Source organism: Macrobrachium nipponense, chromosome 6, assembly GCF_015104395.2.
Source record: "Macrobrachium nipponense isolate FS-2020 chromosome 6, ASM1510439v2, whole genome shotgun sequence".
NCBI classification, from domain to species: Eukaryota; Metazoa; Arthropoda; class Malacostraca; order Decapoda; family Palaemonidae; genus Macrobrachium; species Macrobrachium nipponense.
The window spans coordinates 26,208,501-26,233,340 of record NC_061108.1 but is presented as its reverse complement, the minus strand read 5'-3'; the positions used below and the strand labels follow the sequence as shown (position 1 = coordinate 26,233,340).

The following is a 24,840-nucleotide window of genomic DNA, read 5'->3' as shown; positions in this document are numbered from 1 at the left end:
GAGTCCTCCAACCCACTACGCTACTTTTGGCACGTGGTAATGACCAATCAAGTCCACAACCAAAAACAGGTTTCACAAATTGTGGAGGTGTGGACTAAAGTTGCGAAACGCCCACTTTTGGTCGTAAATGATATGGCAACACACACACCTTAGCTTAGGATACAGGAAGGTTAGTGTGACTTGAGAATCCATGAGAAAATGTACATCTCACCATCCCAGTACATGTTGTATATATTTGCTTGTAAAGTAAAGTACAAAAACATATTAGAAAGAATATATATATATGTCACAAAAAGGTACTACATCTCCCTATCCCAGTACATCTCTTAAACATTTACCATAGTTAAATTCAGGGATTATTGCTGATTTTAGTTCTCATCTATTTTGATATTATGGGAGCTGTAATTGTAATTTTACAAAATAAAATTGTAAAAACTAGTATTAGAAATGTCATGTATAACTCATAGAAATTCACAGAAGAGTTAAATATCCATTATATCTTAACACTCATCAGCAAACACCAGAAATCCACACACTGAAACACAGAAACAAAGAAAATGTGGGTGAACCAAACCAGCATTAGTGAAGAGAGAGAGAGAATGAAACATCTTCACTCAAAGGCAATAAAAGAGTAACTGGTGAGATCACGAGTTGGTGCTGGGGATGTGGGTAGTCCTACTGATCTCGTAACTGAGGACAGATGCCACTAGTTCCTTACATTTACAATTTTATTGAATATTCATTGGTTTCCAGTTGGTACTAGAAGATGTATCCTAATGTTAAGACCTCAAGTTTGTTAGTTATGAAAAATACAAATTAATAGATTTGTCATTTTTGTAGTGTCATGGAAAAGAGACACTGCGCAGTGTTGGAAAAATTGACTTTCAACCTCCTATTGAAGGTACAGAAAATGTTTCAGAATTTGTTCTTATACCATACGCATTTGCATATCATCCTCTTACCAGTGTTGTTGTTTTTTAAATCCAGTGATGTGGTTTTTTGAAATTGGCCTGTTCTTTGGGTATCGTTTATGTATATTTAGCCTGGCTTGTAAAAGTTAATTATGGCACAAATTTAGTTTTGTGTAGCTTCATATATTAAGCTTTATAATTAATGATGTTCTAGATACCATATCCTTTGAAAGATAACAGGGATCACAAAAAAGTTATAATTTCCGGAAAATTTAAATATGAATGATATGACTCAGAAGAATCTGTAAATATGCATCTTCTAAATCTACACCAGGTATTTACATGCAGCATTAACACATACCGTATGTATTGAGAGCATGTTACTTTATGTTATTTACTGCAATATATGTTATATTTGTAAGTTAATCACTCAAGTTTTGTCTTGTATTTTTGCAGTGTGCTCACAATTTACTGTTGACAGTAAAGGCCTTGCCCACTCACATGCTATGTTACATAGACATATCTACTGAATTCAGGTGATATGGAATATATTTGCCTTTTTTATTAGGATGTTACAACAATCCTTAAGTCCAATTTGCCTCATCATTTGTAACTAACTGATGAGTAAGATCATGATATTCGGAAGGTTTCTACTGAGATTCCACTTATTTTCTTCGTTGCATATTGTTTTATGCATGTTTTTATTTACAGCTCATTAAAATAAAGAGAGTTTTTATTTTTCTTTCTTTTTTATCAGGTTATTCTAGGAAGTCTGGAATTCCTTCTTTCTTGATACTTGACATTGTGATGGTGATCATTCCTGTTTAAATAACTTTGTGGTAATGATCTTTGGAGATGATATAATCAGCTTTGCTTTATTAAAAGCACTGTGTTCTTTAAACAATTTTTCTATGAGTAAGGATTGAGGTTCTTGCAGCTGAGTACACTGATACCTAGTTTTGACTTAATTTGTTTCAAAATTGCTAAGGTTATACCAATAGAGGTATTACCATGGATTTTCCCCATGCATTAGACTGATGCACACTTTAATAATACCATATTCCATTTTTGAGAGAAACTAAGCACTAGGCAGTTCTATTCTCTATGAAGAAACTGTAAGGTAATCCTCATTCATAGGTGAGAAAACTCCACAGATCTTGCAATAAGTTACTGTCAGTGTCCCTTTGCCAAGTCCATGTTGTCAATGGTTCCTCAGAATCTGTGTACCTTGGCTGCCAAGATATTCTGCAAGAATTGCCTCAGTTGTGGAAGAGATTGAGAAGCTCATTATGGTTCAGGATATCAGCTGGAAACTTGCCAGCTTGTCCCTCTAGATGTTAATAGAGGTCTTATCTGTGTTTTCTAATTGGATTAACTAATTTGAAAATAACATTTAAACATTTTCTGGATCAGTAGCTCTTTAGCAGTATTTCATACAGAATAGTTTTTTCAACAGCCTCTTGTTTGATAATACTATATCATCCCTAGATCAAGTATGATTAATGTCACAAGACACAGTTGTTTTTATCTCCTTACACCTCTCCTATCCAACCCAATGACTGGGGTGCATTGTAATCTTCACTGTCTAACATTGGGAGGATAAAATTAAGAGCTTAGTCCAGTTTCTCAATGGTAGCCCTGATAGGATACTCGAGTTTTGGAGGACTCCATCTTTTTTGATACTGGCAACTTTACTGTGACACTTGTGATAATGTCCAACTTTCTCTGGTGAACACCATTTTAAGGGCATCTCAAGATTGTCGCATGAGGTCAGACTACGTGAGGTGGATGCAAAGAATGTTGCCAATCTGCTTGAGAATCACAAGAAACTGTTTGCTTTCATAATAGGTAGACTGTGATTGCCATGAAAATGAATGGTTCCATTGGGCATAACTTTTCATGCTGTGTGTGCATCTTAGTCATCTCATTAGGATTGATTGATTGCTGTTGATTCTCATCTGAATCAACTTGCCAACTTTTCTGGTTCTGCCTGGGCTTCACAGTGTGATGCTCATAAGTTTTAAACCCTGCTCTTGTCATGAGATAACATTGGCAATGCATGATCTTAGTGTTCCTGTAAGCTAGAGATTAAGAGGGAGGGTTTGGAGAGCCCATAAAACCTGTTTAGTCATCAGCAGCTGCTGCCTCTTCTCATTGATTTTAGTGTGGTTGGAGAGGGGAATTTGGCACTGATTGTATGTTTGGTCTCTAGAACATTGAGTGTGTGAATATAATGGCTTGTCCCATACCTCTGTCACTCATGAATGACCCTTAAACCTTGAAGAAACAGTATTCACACAGAGGCCTTAGGCATTATTTACTAACTCATTTAGTGGTGTTACCACCTGTGGTGGATCTTATTTGTTACTCTGTTGATGGAATATAAGATTCTCTTTAATGCCTCTTTAGTTCCCAACTTGCACCTCTTTACTTTTAATCTTTGCACCTCAGTGTTTTTCTTTCTTTCTTGACTCTCCAACTCTTATTTTTCTCCAGTAATTCATTTCGAATTTTAAAACCAAATCCTAAGGAGAGCCTCATGATTGTCAAGAATTTGAGACTGTTTCCCAGCTAAAGTAAATTGTTAATATTAGCTTGGGCAACTGATTTGCATAGCAGGTCACCTTGACATTTTTTCAACCCTCTGAGTTTTTGCAGCCTGTCAAGAATCATACTCATATTTCTGGATATAATTATATAAGATGTTACAGCTATATCTCCAGTCAGGATTGGAAAATATTGGTACCTCTGATTATTGTGTCATTACAGTGACTAGTAATACTATTCATAAATTATTTATACCACAACTAACCAAGCTTGTGCCAACTACTATCCGTTTCAGGGACCATGAGTCATAATTTTTCACAACTATCTTTCAAACTAATTATTTGATTGAAATGATACTCAGACACAGTGTACAAGAGACCTGCTAAGTTTTGGTAATAGTACAGGCAGTCCCCGAAACATCATCAAAAATTGTAAGAAAACCTTACTTTTAATGCTTTGGGTGCATTAAAAACTATGTAAAGTGCATTCTTATTGCATTTTTCATCAAAAAACCTTCAAATATTGATTATTTTGCATTTTTGGTGTCATATTTCATCTGCTAGGTCAGCGTGGTAGGCGCCGTAACCCTGGAAATAATTTCTGATGAATATAATTGAAAAGCGCCTTAACCACGGAACGTCGTAAGCCGCACCCGTCGTAACCTGGGGACTGCCCGTATAGTGAATTGCCAAATGGTATTAGTTAAGGTGCTTACTTTTGACTTATATGGTGTTGCCATGCATCGCCAAACTATTCATTTGAACGTCCTTTATCCCCATCCCATCCCTTCCTACCTCCCTCCCCCTTCCCCTCCTCATCCCTCCTTCAACCCACTTTCCTGGCCTCCCCGTCTCTGGCCCCCTTTCCTGTTTATTACAGGCAGTCCTCAGTTATTGGTGTGGGTTTTGTTCTTGGCGGGGTGCTGAGAAGCGAAAACTGCCATTAACCGGAACTTGGTGATTTATGGTACCAAGTTTTGGTTAATGGTGCCGATAACCAGTTAATGGCACTTCTGTTAGGTATGCTATGGCGCTATAACTCTATTATCGACACTTTATGACCGAAACCTGGCCTGTTATGGCACCATAAATCACCGATTTTAAGGCATTAAACGAGCGCCATAAAACCGGATCGCTACTAACTGAGTCCGGCAATAACTAAGGACTGCCTCTATTTGATATTGAGTAATATTGTATGTTATAAATCCATAGGTATTTGTAGATTCTGTGTTCATTTAATTATTATTATTTTATTTTCTTAAGTTGTATAAAGGGGAGTAGGCTAAGGAACGTATGACCTTCACTATTCACCCAGTATAATGGTTGTACTATCACGATCTCTTAAATCCTTTACCCCTCGTATTGACATGTTGACTATGAGCAGGTAAGATAAGGTAACTGAATTTAAATCACACAGTTTAACCTACAACCCAGTATGTAATTAATGCTACTATTAACAGAATACATTGGGAAAAATTATCCGTTATAATGGTCGTTATTAAAATCTCGCTATCCTTTTCAATATGAACTATATCATGGAAAACAGTATTTTGTTCATGAAACTTACCTTTCAGATATATATATAGCTGTATTTCTGACGTCCGACAGAATTTCAAAACTCGCGGCACACGTAGTGGGGCGGCCAGGTGGTAGTACCCATTCCCGCCGCTGGGAGGCGGATATCAGGAACCATTCCCATTTTCTGTTCATATTTTTTCTGTCGCCGGTGCTGCAAACAACTGTTTACAGTACCTCCGTCTAGGATTTTTGATTTATCTCGCTTAATATTATCTGGATTGACTTTTGGTATCGACTTCTGGATTGTTGGATTGGCACGCGTTATAGTGGATTGGTTTTTGATTCTGGATTGGCTTTTCTGTGTACATGATGTCGGGATCAAGTACTGGAAGTTTCAGAGTGTGTGTGAGGAGTGAATGTAAGGTGAGGCTTCTTAAACCTTCAGTTGATCCTCACACAGTTTGTATGGATTGCAGGGGGCATGTTTGCTTGGTTGATGATCGGTGCAATGAATGCAAGGATTTGGATGATGATAAATGGAAGATGTATGAGACCTATCGACGTAAATTGGAGCACGATAGAGTCAGGAGGTCTTCCTCCAAGGGCAGTTCTACGAAAGGTAAGGAAAGTAACATTTCTCCTCCTCTAACACCAGTAGATTTTGCTCAACCTAATCCTGTTTTGTTGCCTTCGGGCCCCAGTGCTGTGTCTGGAGAAGGTAACACCCTTTCTCTGATTCTTGAGTCTATTCGCGCTCTCGAATCGAAAGTTTTGGCCCTAGCCCAAGAAACTGGCCCTGTGAAAGTTTGTGTTAGTGCCCCTAGTGTTGTGGAGGGGGCGTCAGATCGGCCCCATAATGCCTCTAGGCCTAGACCTCTATCGGACTCCCAGGACTCAGGGAGTGGGTATGTCGAAAGCCGCAAGAGGGTTACGGGGGCTCCCCTCCCCCACCGATCTGGCGTCCCTTCGGCAGGCCTTGTTGCTAAATCCCAGGCTGCCAAGGAGCGCGCACGAGCGCGTGTCCTGAAAGATTGCTTTTCGTCCTCCGAAGCGTCCTCCCCGCGCAAGGGGTGGAGCGCTCGGAGAGACTCGCGTCTGTTGAAAAGGACCTTTCGCTTTGAGGACGCTTCACGTCCTATGTCTCCGCTTTCGTCAGAGGATGCTTATGACGCCTTTCCTCCTCAGAAGAGAGGGAGGGTTTCTACCGACGAGGACGTTGGTTTCCACGCACAGGCGTGTTCACCTGAGAGGCAGATAGCTGTACCTGCTAGAAGGAAGGAGGCGTCCCCTTGCCCCTCGCCTTCTCGCAGGCTCAGTCCTGCCCCTTCTTCTGCTCCTTCGTCACCTACGAAGGATATCCTAGTGTCCCTTCAGGACCAGATTACGTCGCTGATGGCTCAGAGGACTCACCCAGCAGCAGTCGAGCCTAAGCGTAGGAAGGACGTTGGGCTGCCCGTCAAGAGGACGAAGCAGTCTCATTCTCTCTCGTCTCGTTCGTCTCTCTCTCCACCTCCGGATCGTCACCGTTCTCGTTCTCCGAGTAGATCTTTCGCTCTCTCAGTAGAGGACGCTCGGCGTTCGAAGCAGGACGCTTTGTGCTCTCGGCAGGGAGCTGTTGAGGACGCTCGGCAGGACGCTCGGCGTTCTAAGCAGGACGCTTTGCGCTCTCGGCAAGGCGCTGTTGAGGACGCTCGGCAGGACGCTTTGAGTTATCGACAGGACGCCTTTGAGGACGCTCGTCAGGACGCTCGCTGTTCGAAGCAGGACGCTTTTCGAGCGAGGCAGGACACTCAGCAGGACGCTTGCTTGGCTAAGCAGGACGCTTTTGGCGCCTCTCGTCAGGAAGCTCGCGCTTCCTCTCGTAGGGACGTGTCTGTTAAGACAGTTCCCGTTGCTTCTAAGGACGCTCCTCTTTCACAAGATGTCCGTCCTTCTAAGGATCGTCGTAAGGGCGATTCCGTACCTGTAGCGGGTACTTCCAACCAACGGAAGTCATTGTTCAGGATTGAGACTGCTGGACGTACGCCCTCTCCTGATGGACGTTCTCCAGTTCCTCTTAGGGAGGAAGGGGAACTTAGTAGTCCAGGGAGTTCCGTCGAAGAAGAACCTCCGGTAGCTTCAGCTGTCTCGGACTATAAGGTTCTTGTCAGGCTGTTACGTTCATCCTTCGGGGAGAAGTTCCAGCCGGCAGCCCCTAGGTCTCCTCCCTCTCAACTTTCGTCTTCCAAGACCGTTAAGACCCCTGAGTTCGTCGAGATGAAGACATCGCTGTCGACCAAGAGAGCTTTTAAGAAGCTTCAAGATTTTATGTCTCGAAGGAAGGATCAGGGCAAGACCACTTTCGCCCTTCCTCCCTCTAGACTCGCCGGGAAAGGAGGAATTTGGTATGAAACCAAGGAGGACGTGGGAGTAAAGGTTCCTTCGTCCGCTCTGGGTGACTTCTCCAGTTTAGTGGACGCTCAGAGGAGGTCTCTCTTATCGTCTGCTAAGGTGTCCTGGACTCCTGTGGAGACGGACCACCACTTGAAGGGACTGCTTCGCACCTTAAATGTCTTTAATTTCTTAGACTGGTGTCTGGGAGTTTTAGACCTTCAGTCTAGAAGTCCTGATTCTCTCAGTCTGGGGGAGCTGTCCAGCGTGTTGTCATGTATGGACAAGGCCGTCAGGGATGGTTCGGAGGAGCTAGTTTCTCATTTTGGAACTGCTTTCCTGAAGAAAAGAGCTCTTCTATGCAATTTTACCGCTAAGTCGGTCTCTCCCGCTCAGAAAGCGGAATTGCTCTTTGCGCCTCTTTCGGACCATCTCTTCCCCCAGGCTATGGTAAAGGATCTTGCAACGAGTTTGCAAGAGAAGGCGACCCAGGACCTCTTGGTACAGTCTTCAAGACATCCAGCAGTTCCTTCCACTTCGGCATTCAGTAAACCCCCGAAGAAAGTCAAACCCTTTCGCGGGGCACCCCCCTCGAGAGCAGCTCCTCGAGGGAGAGGTTTTTCGAGAGGAAGAGCTTCATTCAAACCCAAAACCACCAAATGAAGATCTCGTCCTTCAGACGCCAGTCGGGGCCAGACTGAAATTCTTTGCGGAGGCATGGAGGCAGAGAGGGGCAGATCCTTGGACTCTCAAGATAGTAGAGCAGGGGTACAAGATCCCCTTTTTACATCCCCCTCCTTTAACATCAACTCCCAGAGACCTCTCTCCATCTTATCAGGGAGAGAAGAAAAGTATTCTTTTCGATCTGTTAGACCAGATGGTCGAAAAAAGAGCGGTGGAACAAGTCTTGGACCTGGAGTCACCGGGCTTCTACAACAGGATTTTCCTAGTGCCGAAGCAGTCGTCAGGTTGGCGCCCAGTCCTGGATGTGAGCAGGCTCAATCTTTTTGTAGAAAAGATCAAATTCAAAATGGAGACGCCTCAGTCGGTGCTGGGAGCCTTGAGACCTGGCGACTGGATGGTGTCTCTGGACCTGCAGGACGCGTACTTCCACGTCCCCGTCCACCCTCTTTCAAGGAAGTACCTGAGATTCGTCTTAGACAACAGGGTTTGGCAATTCAGAGCCCTTTGTTTCGGTCTCAGCACGGCCCCGATGGTTTTCACAATGATAATGAGGAATGTAGCGAAGTGGCTCCATTCGTCAGGGATCAGGATATCCCTCTACCTCGACGATTGGCTGATCAGAGCGTCGTCGAGGCAGAAGTGTCTGAAGGACCTTCAGTTTACGTTAGCCCTAGCAAAGTCTCTGGGTCTTTTGGTCAACTCCAAAAAGTCGCATCTGACCCCGACACAGTCCATCGTGTATCTGGGGATTCAGATGGATTCAGTGGCTTTTCGGGCGTTTCCATCCCAGGAACGTCAGCGACTGGGGTTAGAGAAAGTCGCAGCCTTCCTAGAGAGAGAAGCTTGTTCGGTGAGGGAGTGGATGAGTCTGCTGGGCACCATTTCCTCGCTAGAAAAGTTTGTCTCGCTGGGAAGACTGCACCTCAGGCCTCTTCAATTTTTCCTTGCGGAAGAATGGACGTCGAAAGAGGACCTGAATGCGATCCTAAGGATCTCCAACAAGGTAAAAGTCCACTTAAGATGGTGGCTCGACCCTCAGAAGTTACGAGAGGGCTTCTCCTTAAATCTTCTGAGCCCCGACCTAGTGTTGTTCTCAGACGCTTCCATTTCCGGTTGGGGAGCAACACTAGGTGAGGAGGAAGTGTCAGGCTCCTGGAGAGGGGAACAGGTAGCCTGGCACATCAATGTAAAGGAACTGGCAGCGATATTCCTGTCGCTGCAGTTCTTCGAAGACAAACTGTCAAGCAGGGTTGTTCAAGTCAACTCAGACAGTACCACAGCCCTTGCGTATCTAAAGAATCAGGGAGGAACTCACTCCAGATCCCTTTTTCTCCTGGCGAAGGAAGTTCTGCTATGGGCAGACGCAAGGCGCATCAAGATCCTGACAAGATTCGTGGCAGGGGTTCAGAATGTCAGGGCGGACCTTCTCAGTCGACGAAATCAGATTCTACCAACAGAATGGACCTTGCACCAGGAAGTCTGTCAACAATTATGGACATTGTGGGGACGTCCTCTAGTAGACCTGTTCGCTACATCGAGGACGAAGAGGCTTCCTCTGTATTGCTCCCCGGTTCTGGATCCAGGGGCAATTGCAGTGGACGCGTTGCTCTGGAACTGGACAGACCTGGATCTTTACGCCTTTCCCCCATTCAAGATCATGGGGGAGGTAATGAGGAAGTTCGCAGCTTCAGAAGGGACAAGGTTGACTCTGATTGCCCCAATGTGGCCAGCAAGAGAGTGCTTCACAGAGGTCATGACATTCCTTGTGGACTTCCCAAGAACGTTGCCCTGGAGGAGAGATCTACTCAGACAGCCTCACTTCAAAAGGTTTCACCAAAACCTCTCCGCTCTGGCTCTGACTGCGTTCAGACTATCGAAAAGTTGGCCAGAGCGAGAGGCTTTTCAAAGGCAGCTGCGAGAGCAATCGCTAATGCTCGAAGAGCCTCTTCAAGAGCTGTCTACCAGTCTAAGTGGTCCTCCTTCAGGGCATGGTGCAAAAAGGAAGGAATTTCCTCTTCCACGACCTCTGTGAATCAGATAGCAGATTTCTTACTCTATCTAAGAAATGTGCAGAAATTGGCAGTTCCTACAATCAAGGGTTATAGGAGTATGTTGTCTGCCGTTTTTCGCCACAGAGGACTGGACCTCTCCGACAATAAGGATCTGCACGATCTCTTAAGGTCGTTCGAAACCACCAAGATTCCACAAGCAAGACCGCCCTCATGGAATCTCGATGTGGTTTTGAAACATCTTATGCTAAGTCCCTTTGAGCCTCTCCATGAAGCTTCTCTAAGGGACTTGACGAGAAAAACGCTTTTCCTAGCTTCTCTGGCGACGGCGAAGAGAGTTAGTGAAATCCAAGCGTTTAGTAGCCTAGTGGGCTTCAAGGGGGACAACGCTGTCTGCTCGTTGAGCCCATCTTTCTTGGCTAAGAACGAGAACCCGTCTAATCCTTGGCCGAAGAGCTTTGAAATCAAAGGAATGTCGAGTCTCGTGGGTCAAGAACCAGAGAGAGCCCTGTGCCCTGTCAGGGCTCTCAAGTTCTATGTGAATAGGACTAAAGAGATAAGAGGTCCCTCAGGTAATCTCTGGTGCTCGGTGAAGAGACCAGATTTGCCGTTGTCGAAGAATGCTGTTGCTTTCTTCTTAGAGGGCGTCATTAAAGAGGCTCATTCATCTTGCCAGAAGACTGATTTGAGCCTCTTTAAAGTGAAAGCTCACGAAGTCAGAGCCGTAGCTACTTCTCTTGCCTTCCAAAGGAATATGTCTATCAAAGATATTCTTGATAGCACCTTTTGGAGGAGCAATTCCGTATTCGCCTCACATTACCTCCGGGATGTGAGAACGATTTACGAGAACTGTAGTTCTTTGGGGCCTTACATTTCGGCAGACACAGTTTTGGGGGCTGAAGGTAGCTCTCTCCCTATCCCTTAGCTTAGTTAGGTTAGTTTTTATTGTGTTTTTGGTTGATGGTGAGATCTTCTGTGGAAATCTCCCATTCCTTAGTGTTAATGTCAGGGGTTTTTTGGTTAGTTGGTCAGGTGGTGGTCGGTTGCTGTGTTACTGCCATATGTTTGGCTAGATGGTCTTGTCACATTGTGGTCACGTCCCCGTTGACAGAGCAGCCAGAGTGCACCAGCACTACAGGTCCAAACCTGGCTGGCAACTCTGATAAAAGCATAAGCAGGCTTTAGTGACAGTAATCACAGAGTCTACTTTGCTATCAGGTAAGGAACCAAGAAGTAAATCTTTTATTTAATTTAAGTTTCCTAAAAATCCTATTCTGTCTCTACCCACCATCCGAAGGTGGGATTCAGCTATATATATATCTGACAGGTAAGTTTCATGAACAAAATGTTATTGTTATAATACAATTAAGTTTGTTCATACTTACCTGGCAGATATATATAATTAGAGTGCCCACCCTCCTCCCCTCAGGAGACAAGGGTCATGAATAAATATGAACAGAAAATGGGAATGGTTCCTGATATCCGCCTCCCAGCGGCGGGAATGGGTACTACCACCTGGCCGCCCCACTACGTGTGCCGCGAGTTTTGAAATTCTGTCGGACGTCAGAAATACAGCTATATATATATCTGCCAGGTAAGTATGAACAAACTTAATTGTATTATAACAATAACATTTTATTGCCTATTGTAAATTACAGAGGGGTATTTTGCGGGAAGAGATGAGAAAAACAGTGTTAAAAAAAAGAGAGAGAGGTAGGAAGGGAGGGGGAGGGGAGGGAAGGGATGGGGGATAGTAGACATTCAGTTATGAAGATTAGTCCTGCTGACTCATGGGACTTTGCCTTTAAAAGTTGAGTAAACGCCTTAATTAACACCCTTTGAGCAAAAATTAGCGGGAGTTGTCTTGTACACTATGTCACAGTACCATTCCGATTAAATAATTAGTTTGAAAGATATTTGTGAAAAATGATGACTCGCAGTCCCTGAAATGGATAGCAGTACAGCGGTACTTCAAGATATGAAATTAATCCGTTCCAAGGCGGCCTTCGTATCACAAGTTTTTCGTATCTTGAACCACATTTTACATGTAAAATGCCTAATCCGTTCCAAACCCTACAAAAACACCCCAGTAAATTATATTTCCAGGCCTACAACACATGTTCTAGGGTTACGACGCCGATCCGACGAAAGAAATATGACTCCAAAAAGGCAAAATATTGTACATACTTGAGTAATATTCAACTGCATGTAATGTTCAACCCCATTTTTACTGCATATATTAGGACTTTAGCATATGTCCCTTAGCAATAAGCCTAGCCTATGTTAGCGGTTGCTACTGTAGCCTAGTCTATGATTCTGACATCTAAACCTAAGAGCTAAAAGCTTAGAATATGCCAATAAAATGTATAAATAATCAGTATGTACTCATTTCAAATAGTTATTAATTAATCATTAACTATAATACACAAACAAACAAACAAAAAAACCTTCCAATCGTTTGTTTACATTCAGCTCTTATGACTACGAGTACCGAACGAACGCCAAGCAATTACTTTTCCTAGGACAGAGTAAGCCATAAATTTTCATTAGTATCTCTCTTCAACTAATGAAACTACCAAACAGTATAATAACCATTCATTTCTATTCTTTATTCTATCTTTACCTAATGGAGATACCGAGTTACTGACAGCTATAATGAAACATATACGTAACGTAATATTAAAAAAGAAGAATTCTAAAAAATACGTATTTGTTGGCTTCGATGATAGCAGTCTGATTTATTTTATATTTTATGATATCTAATTCACAATTTTTTTTATCAAATGTATTGCATGTACTCATTTCAAATAATTATTAAGCAACCATTAACTATAATAAACAAACAAAAAAAAAGCTTCCAAACTCCTGTTTACATCTAGCACTTACGAGTATCGAACAATCACCAAGCAATCACTTTTCCTAGTACACAGTAAGACATAAATTTTCATTATCTCTCTTCAACTACTGAAACTACCAAACAGTATAATAACCATTCATTTCTATTCTTTATTCTATCTTTACCTAATGTTTTTTTTTATTAAATGTATTGCATGAATAAGTTTTTCAATTTACAGCATCCTTTTAGCAATAGAATACTTAAAGCACAAGGGGTAGATGCTGACCAATAGGAGAGCAGGATCTTATGGGGTGACTAGCATCAGGAACCAATGGGAGAGCGGGAGGATGGTGGCGAGTTTACTCAGTTGGTGGCGCGGGAGTTTTAAAATTGTTCTCTGTGGTCCGGGCGAATCTCGGTACTTTACAACAACAACCTTTCGTAACTTGAGCAATTTTCGTATGTAGAGCCGTAAAATGTTTTGTATTTGCTTTTGTATATCGAGTTTTTCGTAAGTTGAGCCTTTCGTATGTCGAGGTACCACTGTAATTGGTAGGATGTGCTTGGGCAGCTTCAAAAGAAGTCAGAAATTAATGGTGGCCCTATCCCATGAAGAGTTATCTTGTTCCATCTTAAGGAATTTGTCAATGATCAATCTTGCTTCAATAATTCGTGCAAACCATCATAGTACATGTGTACCTTGATTGTCCAGGTACAACATCTGTAAAAATAAATACTCCTAGTTGAACTGAGAACTTTTCTGGAAGTTATTAGGAACCAAACAGAGAATGTAACTTTATCAAGAAAAATTGCATTAATATTTTTTAACCAAGCTACAAGGAATAGAGCATTGCTTCATCCTTCATAGCCCAAGGTAAAATTATCCAAATTTGGATCCAGTACCTGCACTCCTTTCTTATTAGCCAGTGATTACATAAACCGGCCAGTTAGGCTGCAGAACACTTGGAGGATTTTCCCTCTTCTTGTAAGTAGATATCTGCTTTCTGAGGATGTTGTAAAGTTGATCTTTAGCCCAACAGTTGATCCTTAGGTGATGAAGGCAATTAATGTTTGAGTAGTATAGGAATTCAATGAAGCCAGTGATTAAAATATTTTGTCTTTTTAGGTAGTCTTTTGGGGTCCTAGGTTTCATATCCAAGTAGCCAATTATTTTAATACTACTGATTGTTCATATGTGGAACAAACCTTCAGTCTTAACAATGGATAAATCTTCTTGCGCCAGCTGGTAACCGGTTAAAAAAACAATCAATGATCGTATATGCAAGGAATCTGTGGCATCTGACATCTAATGTGTAGAAGAGGTGGAGAGTGGTCATGTTACTATGGGTTACTCCAAGAATCCTTGCTCGATAGCTCATGTGTCCAGTCCTTCCAGGGTTCCTGTGTTCATGATTCCTAGCTTCCTACTTGACTGACCCTCCATTCAACTTGCAGTTGGTTATCGTGCTAATTTTTGTTAACATTACCAATCCATGCCTGGAGTGTCGTTCCTGGGTTTTTATGCAGTGGAAGAACTTCTAGAAGAAGAGGCAGCATTGTATGATCTCTAAGCAGCTTTATTTGGAAGGATTCACCCCTCCTCAAGTGGACACTTATGCGTGCCTTTCTTCCAGACTTTTTCCTTATGCATCTTCATCCATTGATGCCTTTTTCCCTTCCTTTTCTTCCATTGATTTGTCTTTGGAAATATCAGGAGTTGATCAGGGTGATATTTTGTTTCAGAGAGTGATTTGCACAAGATGGTGTCTATTGTGGGCCTCTTTAGGCCTTGGAAGGCCTGTTGTCCCAGTTCATGTCTGCACGCCTTCCAGCCTCGGCTCCCCCAGTAGTTTCCCCTCCCAACTCCTTTATGTTGGGCCAAGTGTGCTGCTGCCTATTGGGATGCCATTGGTATCTACACTTCATCCTGGGTTGCCTTTATCTTGCCATCAGCAAGGCCATCACCTCTGGCTAAGAGTCCAGTGCACGCTGTTACATCACATCCAGCTTCCTCCATGACATCATCCCAGATGGTTGTCGATTCTTCAGTGTTCTTGCAGACTATAATTGACAAACTTGGCTCTGCTTTTTGAAGGAAATATCATGGGATCTCTAAGAGGAAAAGTTGTAGATCACCATCTTCTTCTTCATCTCCTTCTCCTTTGTCCCCCTTCTTCGCTCTCGAGTCAGACATTGGAGGATTGAGGACTTCGTTGCACTGCCTTCAGGAAGCAGGAGATGTATCATCTCCTTCCCCACACGGAAGTAAGTCTCCTCTTCACATACATGGACGTGATTCTCTCTCTCACATTCGTGTGCCTGTGAAAGATGATCTTTTCCCTCTCGCTGGTTCTACTTCTTAACCTGTTGGAGTTTGTCGTAAGGACGACAAGGCTCTGATTAAGAAGTCAAAGGTGGTGGTCCCTCAGGTTGGTGATCAAGTTCCTTCTATATCTTCAAGACGTTCTTCTACTCTTCATAAATTGTGTTTGAAAGGTAAGTCTGGAGCTTTCTCACCTGTTGATCTCCCCCACGGACGTGTTTCAAGCGATGGCCATGAGGTTGCGGATGGTTGCGACCGTGAGGCTTTCTATGGACGTGCTTTTCTTTATGGATGTGCTTCTAGTACATCGCTTCGTGATGGTGTGAGTGACCGTCTTTCACCAGTTACCAAGAAGCCTAGGCTTTCCTCTTCTTGTTCTCCCAGGAGGTCCTACATTTGTCGTTCCACTTCCAGAGTCAGAAGTCGTAACTCATCTAGGCAGATTTTGTACTTCTTCTCCCAGGAGTCTCATGTACCTCATTCATCATCACAAAGCCATGTTCATGATTTGTTGCACAGCCATATACATGATTCATTGCATGATCATGTGCGTAATTCATCACACAGTCATGTATGTGATTCTCCTCTGTCGCAGGTGGATGTGGGCTCTGTTCCTTTGTTCACAGACATAGTCCTTCAAGGGGAAGAGTTGATGTTTATCCTTCAAGGAGAAGCTCCCTAGTGGCCATAAAAAGTGATAAGGATCTTTCTCAGCTGTGTACTTCAGGACTTAGATCTTCATTCGTTGCAGGATCCAGAGGAAGGGGAGTCAGGAGTTTCTTTCTTCTTACATGGAGGTGAGGTTATTGATCTCATTCATGAGTTCAGTAATCTTTCTGAGAGGACTCAGACTCCGTCTTCTAAAACCCCTACAGTATAGAGACCTTGCTTGGCCCAAAGAAAGATGTGAGGACTTCGTTTGAGCTACCATGTTCTGGGCATGCTATATCGATTTTGCATCTTGTTAATTCTTTAGTCTCAGGATGGGAGAATTCTCTTTGTTCCAATAGGTCGTTCTAACTCCTTCCCCCTACTCTCGTTTGACATAAGAAGTACTACTCAACTAGTAGTTTTAGTTCACCTGATGAGTAGACTGGGTAATTTGTCTGAAGCCTGGCTTAACCCTGGATCAGGTTAGGGTTGAGGGCTCTTCCTTATCATTTCCAGAGGCTTCTACCATGGAGTCTGCTGCCTCTTCCTCTTCTACCTTTCAGACTGTTTCGTGGCTGGATTTGTGGTCATTGGCAGTGGCTAGGATAACATCATCCCATTCTGCTAGAGGTGCTGTCAGCTCTCCTTTCATCAGATTGCTTCAGTCTAATGCAAAGGCCATCCTGTACCTGGGACATCTGAGTGCTAATTTGTGGACTAACTTGCTCCTTATTAGAAGGGATGCAGCCCTTTCTAAAGTGGCTCGTTCTGTTGACTCGGAGTCTTTGTCGTTTCTGGAATAGAGACCTTCTAGAGCCCTAGCTCTTCTTTTGTAGAAGGCAGTTGGGAGGCTGAAATCAACAATCGACTTGTCCAGCAGGAAGACACTAAATTGAAGGCTTTTTCTCGTTGTCCACCTCCATGGCAGAATAGGCAGTCACCTTCAAGGAAGTTTTCTAAGCCATCGATTTCCATTAGGGCCTCTCAGCCAGCACTTCCTACAAAGGAGCAGCCACAGCAGCGTTCCTTTCAGCTTCGCTCCTCCAAACCGGGAAGGGGAGCTAGGGGCAGGGGCAGGGGCAGGTCAGGTTGTTGATAGAGAGGGTGCCACTTCCTGCCCATTGCCATCGATTGTGTGACAGGGAACAGACTTTAATAACAGTTTCCCTCCTGGCCTTGGCATCTTCAAAGAGAGTTTGAGAGCTTCATGGCCTAAGTTATGACGTAAAGCACACCAGGGATTGGGTGTCTGTAGCCTTCGAATTTGTCCTGGAATTCATGGCTAAGACTCAAAATCCCTCGGTTCATGATGACAGATTTGCCTCGTTTTACATTCCTTCCGTAAAGGAGTTTGTTGGCAACGATCCTCAGGAATTGTTGCTTTGTCACGTCAGAGCACTGCGTTGCTATCTAATAAGGACTTGTCACCCAAGGCCTAGGTGTTGTAGACTTCGTTAGCACAAGCCAAGCCAAGAAAGAAGGGTCCAAGAATACCATTTCTTTTTGGCTTTGTGAAGTGATTAGACAGGCCTACTCCTCACCTTCAAGTTCTGTCACAAATACTGTACATGCAAGAGCACATGACATTAGAGGATTAAGTTCCTCTGGCCTTTAAGAACTTGTCTGTTCATAGAATTTTGAATGCTGGTTCATGGCTTTGGCAGACCTCTGTCACCTCCTTTTACCTCAAGGATATTGTCCACAGGTCCTTGGACATTTTTCCCTTGGATCCTGTGGAGGCTGCCCAACAAGTTCCATAGCTCATCCAGTGCCCCTGGCGGGACTGTTTGTTTCATGCCTAAGTTGATTGTGTGGAAGAAAGAATGAGTGAGATGACTGGCCTTCTTTCCCTTTTTTCCATTTTTCACTCCTATGGTAGGTTGTAGATTAGACACATCATACGCTGGATCTGCCGTGATCCAGGTGAGTACAGCAGACTTACTGTTATAGCTCATATTTTTATGTCCCATACAACATACAAGTCTGCTTCGCAGTAGCATATACTCCTCTCTCCAACAAAGGGAGTGAGGAGAGTAGTGACAAACCTTTTGCTTGTGGCCAGCATAGCTTGTTGCTTGAACAGATGAAGTTCTTGTTTTCTTCCATGGATGAAATATCTCATTGTGTTGACTCCCAGTGGACTGAGTTTTAGATACCTATATATCTAATCACTCATAGGCTTAGACCCCCTTCTTTAGAGCTCTCATTTCTGGGAAGGGTGGTCAGGTATGGCGAACCTCCAGTCACTTTTGGATTCTCGTACCTCACTCCAAGTATGAGTCTATCCTATTGTTAAGACCAAAGGTTTGTTCTGTATATGAACAAATGACAAATTTTTAATCAGTTTTAATTTTTCATAGCTAACAAACCTGAGGTCTTTACATTGACTGCCCACCTCTAGCCACTCCTCTAGTAATCCTGGGTTGGAAGAAAGACTAAGGTGTCACAAGGTTCATTTGTGGTCGATGACCACTCTCCACTTATTTACGCATTAGATGCCAATGCCACAGATTCCTTGCTTATACAATCTTTGATTATTTTTTAACTGGTTTACAGCTGGCACCAGAAGATTTATCCTATTGTTATGACCTCAGTTTGTTTGCTATGAAAAATACAAATTGATTAAGAATTTGTCATATTAGTCAGTTTATTTGTTTGTGAATATGCAGTAAATATTTTGTGCTGGTGTAAGAACAAGAATATGAAAGAGAATTACCTTTTAGTTATATATCACATTTTGGTTGACTGTTTGACATTCTTTTTTTAGAAGGGCTGTGAATGCAACCAATACCTTTGTGAAAAATTGTGGTAAATAGAAATGGAATTACATGTTGAGAACATTGCTAAAGTGAAAGAACTTCTATCAGTAGAAGTTACATTTTTTCTTGGAGAGCTAACAATTCATCTCTCTCCAATTGCATATTATTTTACTTTTATAGAATACTGTAAAGTGTAAAATCACAAGAATCTGTTTTAATTACAATTTTTAACATTTATAAAACATTTGTGAAGTATTAAAAGTATATAAAGAGTGTGTATCATTTTGCTCTGTAAATATAATAATTATTAAAATAACCAGTACTGTAAAGTTACTTGAGTTATGTGATTAATTCAGATATCTGAATTATATTTATTATATTTAATTTATAAATTTGGTTTTATTTTGATAACAGGTAAACGTAGTAAAAAAGGGCCAGCGTTAATGACAAAGATGATGAAGAAGCGGAAGTTGAAACGTGCTAAAAGGAAGACACCCAATGAAGGCCCCACTATTAAAACTGGTGATCAGTTGGTTGTAGAGACACTTATGACAACTTCAAAAGCTGATGTAGTTTGGCAGGTGAGTTTTTATATTACTGGTGCAATCTTCATTTAGAAAAATTACATAATTTCAATATCTAACTTTCCTTCCTTTCAGTATCTAACTTTCCATTTGAAAGAGAGGTCTATTCATTTGAGAGAAAGGAAAGACTTGAAATTTATTGCATTGTGAAGATCCTTGCTTCACTGTAAAAATGTAAAGGGAATACAAAGCCTAATAGAGAATGTAATAGTACAGAATTTGTACGTATAATGTGCAAATTTTCAATAATTTTTATTCTAGACCTTAAGATAATGCTTAAAGGTGAATGGACAGTTTGCTGAATGGTTGCTTAAACTAATTAATATTGTCTGTTATGTGTCAGATTAGGTTAGATTAAAATCAGGTTGATATGTTGAATGTTTGAAGGGGATTGATAGGAATTTTATGTGACCATTTCTTTGTTAAAATAGAAATTATGTAGAATATGAATTTTATTTTTGTTATTGAGAAAGGATGCCCAGTCTAGTTATGAATGTCAGTATGACAAATGCAAGAGGAAATGAAACAAGCTTGGAAAAGGGAAGAAGGATGAAGAATGAGCTTGGTTCAGATACAGAAAAGATAGGAAGTGACAGAGATTCTAAAAGTTTAGTAAGTAGGGTTAGGGGGTGTTACCAGAAAGTCTTCAAAGTCATTAGTGCATATGGAGGAGGAATATATACACTTTCATAATAAAATGTATTACATATTTAGATACTGAACTACTGTTCAAGATAGCTTATATCTCTGCGCCGATAGGCAATTCAGCATTCAAACAGAAGATCTTCGATTGGCTGACCCTAGATGACTGTCTAGTACACCAGATGTGTTTTGAATGATTAAGCTCTTGTCAGAGTTCTTCTTGACAGCCCACTAAGTTGTGGGGAAGCAGAATGGGGTCTACTTTAACAGTAGGTAAGTATTCAAAAAATAATTGTTCATATGAACAAACCTTTGGTCTTAACAATAGGATAATTTCTAGCGCCTAGCTGGATCCAGTTAAATCACAAATGAAAGCAAGGAATCTTGTGAGATCTGGCAAAATGTGCATATATTGGGTAAAGCATTGTCAAGGACTATGCACCCATGCCACAGCGTCAGTCTTTCTAAAACCACCTGGACAAGAGTTGTGGCTGACCTCTCTCAGCCTTTTACCCAGTTCATTGCCCATTTTTGCTTGTGTTTGAGTGTGTGTGTGTGTGTGTGTGTGTGTGCTGTTATTATGGCTGCTGCTGCTCCTTCTCGGCCTTGTCAACGTGTGTGTTGTTATTATGGCTTCTTCTACTCCTTCTCGGCCTTGTCAACTTGTGTGCCCCAGAACTCCATGTTTTCCATGTTCTCGTTCTTTGGCTTTGGCTGAAATGAACCCACACGTCACTTGTAGGTGTCATTCTAATGTTTGCACAATAACAAATCCCTGCACAGAATACCGTGTGTGGCCTCGAGAGCATTGGAAGGGTTTCTACTCTTTCTTTGTAGGAGGGTTTTTTCTTCTCTTCCCGATGCTTTGTCTCCTGCTACTGTCACACCCCATGCTAATGTTTTGCCTTTGTCCCCTTCCTTTTCTTCCATCGATTCATCATTAGAAGTATCGGGAGGCCCTCATGTTAATTTATGTATTGTCGCCCCATCTTCCTTGCGAGTTATTTTGATTCCTGAGAGGGAGAAGACTTTTTCATTAATATCTTTTATTTCAGAGTCAGAGACGTCCAAAATGGCAGTGCTTTGGGGAACGCTTGGGCTATTGGGTCCACCCTCCTTGGATGGTTTGCTGATTCACTTCATGGATGCTCTCTACCCCCCTCCTCATGCTGTCCAGGCCCTCTCCCCTCCTCCTGGCCTCGTCTTCGTTGGTAGCCGAGTTCAGCCATATTGTATTGCTCCGCCAGTGACGATTGCTGCTTCTTCGAGTCAAAGGAAAGCCATGGCGTCAGCCCCACTAGTGACGCCCGGGGTCAGTCATTTTGTATCTTTCTGTCAGTGGCGTCTGCTTCCTGTTCGGATAGAGGGGAAGCCATGACGTCATCGTCGCTTATGACGTCACTTCCATCGATTACGTCACTCCCAGTTGTCTCTGCTGCGCTGCCTTGCTCGTCTATGTTGTCATCGTTTGCTGCCTTGACGTCATCTCTGCCATCCGGTTCACTGCATCTCCCTTCCATGTCGTCGGCCCCTTCTCTTGCTGATCTGTCTGAGGCTTTATGCCAGGCAGTTCTTAAGAGATTGGACTCTGTTTTAGAAGATAAGTTTGTTGCCATGTTGGCTGGGAGGACTGGAAGCAAGCGTGTTGCTTCGCCTCCGCCTCCTGCCAAGAGATTGTGTAAGGAGCCAGTGCTGTCTTCCTCTCCTTCTCCCCCCATCTCCGCCGTGTTGCCGTATCAAGTGTTGGAAGGATAAGGACTTTGCCCTTTCTTCGTCTGCGAGTGAGGAGCAGCAGGCCTGTGTTCCTGCGAGTGTTGGTGTTACTGAGAGTGTTAATGTATCTTCCCCTGTGCAATCTGCAGTGGTTGCTTTGTCCTCTGCATCAAATTGTGAGCATATTATAAACTCTCTCGTTCATGCACATGTTGCAGGCAGTGGCGGACTGGGTCTAAAAATTGTGGTTGCCAGGTGACAAAAGAGGGGCCCCACTCCAACCCTCAGCCATAATACAATAATAGAGTTCACATAACAAATACATAAAATATTTGAAAATGCACATGTGGAAACACAGAAGACAAATTATTGGAACGTTTATTTTTTACTAATAAGTGTAAATCACCTAGACATAATGTAAAGTAATACCAAATATAGATACATAATTGCTTAGTTGAATTTCTAACCAAAAGTTTAATGACATCATGTAAAGTAGTGTTATTTTGAAATGTTTGCAAACTAAAAATGCAATCCAATAAACCTGTAAAGAAAATCAAGAAGATACATATAGCCTGCATTCTTTATACGTTTTCTACTTAAGTTTTCTTTCAAATAATTTAGACATATATAGCATTTATCATTGATCATACATATGCCAAATTTTATCACCCCTTTATTTAGTCTAGCCCATCAAAAGACTAGTTTGTTCATGAAACTTACCTGTCAGATATATATATAGCTGTATTTTCTGAAGTCCGACAGAATTTTTAAAACTTCCGACACACGCAGTGGTCGGCCAGGTGGTTAGTACCCATTCCCGCCGCTGGGAGGCGGGTATCAGGAACCATTCCCATTTTCTATTCATAATTTTTCTGTCGCCGGTGCTGAAAACACCTGTTTTCAGTACCTCCGTCTTAGGATTTTGGAAACTTCATTGCCGCTAAGTATCCTAATTGTCTTTTGATTTATTTACTTGGATTTGTGGTTAGGCATACGCTATCTTAAATTGATTTGAATTTGATTCATTTTTGCATAAATATCGGAATCTAGTTAGGCTAGTTTCAGACGGGGTTGTCTGCAAAGATAGGGTGTGGCTACCGAAAGCTTCGGTAGATCCGCACTTGGTATGCACGAGGGGTATGGGTCTTGCTTCTTTGTTGAGATTTGTCATGTAAGGAGTGTGAGACTTTGTCTATTCCGTAAGGAAGACGTATGATTCATATGTACGCAATTAATCAGTAAACATGTCTAATTCCGTAAGGAAGACGTATGATTCGTATGTACGCAATTAATCAGTAACAAAAGTCAGGGTAGTGAACCTGCTAACCTTCCTGTAGACTTTATTTTGCCTAACCCTGTAGTATGGCCTACGGGCTATGAATATGTCTACGAGAGGTGCTCGCTCTCCTTCATTGCTGTGAAGTGCTACTTCTGTAATTGTTACTCCTAACCCTGCAGTGTTGCCTTCGGGCCCTAAGCAGTGTCTGTAGAGGAATTGCCCTTTCTCTGATACTCTTTCGATTCGTAACTTAGAATCGAAAGTGCTTGCTTTAGAGAGTAAAAGTGAAGTGCAGAAGTGCAGTGATACCCCTTGTGTAGTGGAGGGTGCGTCAGATCGGCCTCGTTTCGCCTCTAGGCCGGGACCTCTGCTTGACTCCCAGGACCCGGGGAGGGAGCATGTCGAAAGCCTAAGGAGGGTTACAAGGAACCCCCACCGATCTGACGTGCCTTCGGCAGTTTCTGATGAAAATCCCCAGACTGCCAAAGTGCGTGCGCGTGCACGAATCCTGAAAGATTGCTTCTCGTCCTCCGAAGCGTCCTCCCCATGCAGGGGTTGGAGCTTTCGGAAGGACTCGCGCCCTCTAAATAGAAGCTTTATAGAAGAGGACGCTTCACGTCCTCTCTCTCTCTCTCTCTCTCTCGTTATGCGTTTCAGTGAGAAGTAAGAAGGCGAACGTCGCCTGAACTCGTGTCCGTCTTTCCACCGAGAAATACGTAAAAGAAGTCATAGTAGCAGGAAGCTTTTGAGAGCGGACGCCCGGGGACGCTCGGATGGACTCCAGGCGCGCGCGGGGGTGGCAGGCCAAGCGCGCGCCAGTGGACGCCGAGCGCGCACGCCAGTGGACGCCGAGCGCGCTCCAGTGGACGCCGAGCGCGCGCCAGTGGACGCCGAGCGCGCGCCAGTGGACGCCGAGCGTGCACCAGCGCACGCCAGGTGTGTCGCCTGGCTGAACGTTTCTGTTGAACTCTTCAAGCTCTTGTTTCAGATATGGGCCTAAAGAATTTTTACCTCTACCTTCGGTGATACCTTCTACCTCACCTGCAAAGAATGTGAAGTAGGCAGTGCTTCGGAGGAAGCTTAAAGTGAACAGTCAACTTCTTCTTCGAAACCCAGCAAGACATCGGGTTTCGTGAATTCAAGAGGTCTCTGTCAATTAATATTGCTTTTCGCATAGGTGGATGGAGTTAAGGAAAGCTCAAGGGAAGATCTCGTTTGCTCTACCGCAACCTTTGCCATTCTGCCAATAAATTTAAGTTGCCACTACCGCAGTCAAGACTTTGCGATAAGGCAGTTACGGGTTATGTAAGGCTCGATGTCCTGCACGTCAGGACTCTCGGCAACGTTCAGTAGGATTCTTGCAAAGGCACTCATCAAAAGGACGCTCTTCAGGAAAGCGCAAGACAGGACTTCCTTTGCCATACTGCCAATAAATTTTAAGCTTTAGCAGGCATTAGTTGTGATACGGGAGAGGAAGCTGGTTGGAGAGTTTCTTCCTCTTCCCAGGATAATTTTGCAAGCTTTTTAGCCCATCTGAAAGGGTTTTTCAGATGATAGATTTTGTTAGTTTCTAGTCGGGACTACGCTGCCAAATTGAACATCGTCGTTCTACCTGCCGTAAGCCCAGTCTCAACAGGATTCTTGCCCCTTCCTCGTTTGAGACGGGAATCGGAAAAATTAAATGCTCGACTTCCTGGATTACGTTTTGTCAATTCAGTGACTTTCCCCCATTGACAATATACTATCGTTTTGTCAAGTAAGTGGGTATCCCCTCATTGACAAAATATCTCTTTGTCCCGTAAATGGGTTAGTTCTCATTGACAAACATCTCATTAACTTGATATTGCGTAAGCGAATAAGCTCTTATTGACAAGATTCGGAAGAGCTCTCATTCGTCATTCGCAGACTCGTACAAGAAATAGACTTGTAGACTACGTCAATGAACGCTTATGTCCAATAACATTAAGATAGCTTGAGCGGACTGCTTCGATCTCTTAAGTTTTGTTCATGAAACT

General features: G+C 42.9%; 1 protein-coding gene across 1 annotated transcript in view; it reads left to right on the top strand.

Moving 5' to 3' along the window:
• LOC135216469 ((E3-independent) E2 ubiquitin-conjugating enzyme-like) overlaps positions 1 to 24,840 on the top strand; it is a 561,446-nt gene that overhangs the window by 319,761 nt on the left and 216,845 nt on the right. The window contains 1 exon segment of the mRNA XM_064251838.1: positions 19,022 to 19,188. Within this exon segment, the coding sequence (XP_064107908.1) occupies positions 19,022 to 19,188 (167 nt within the window).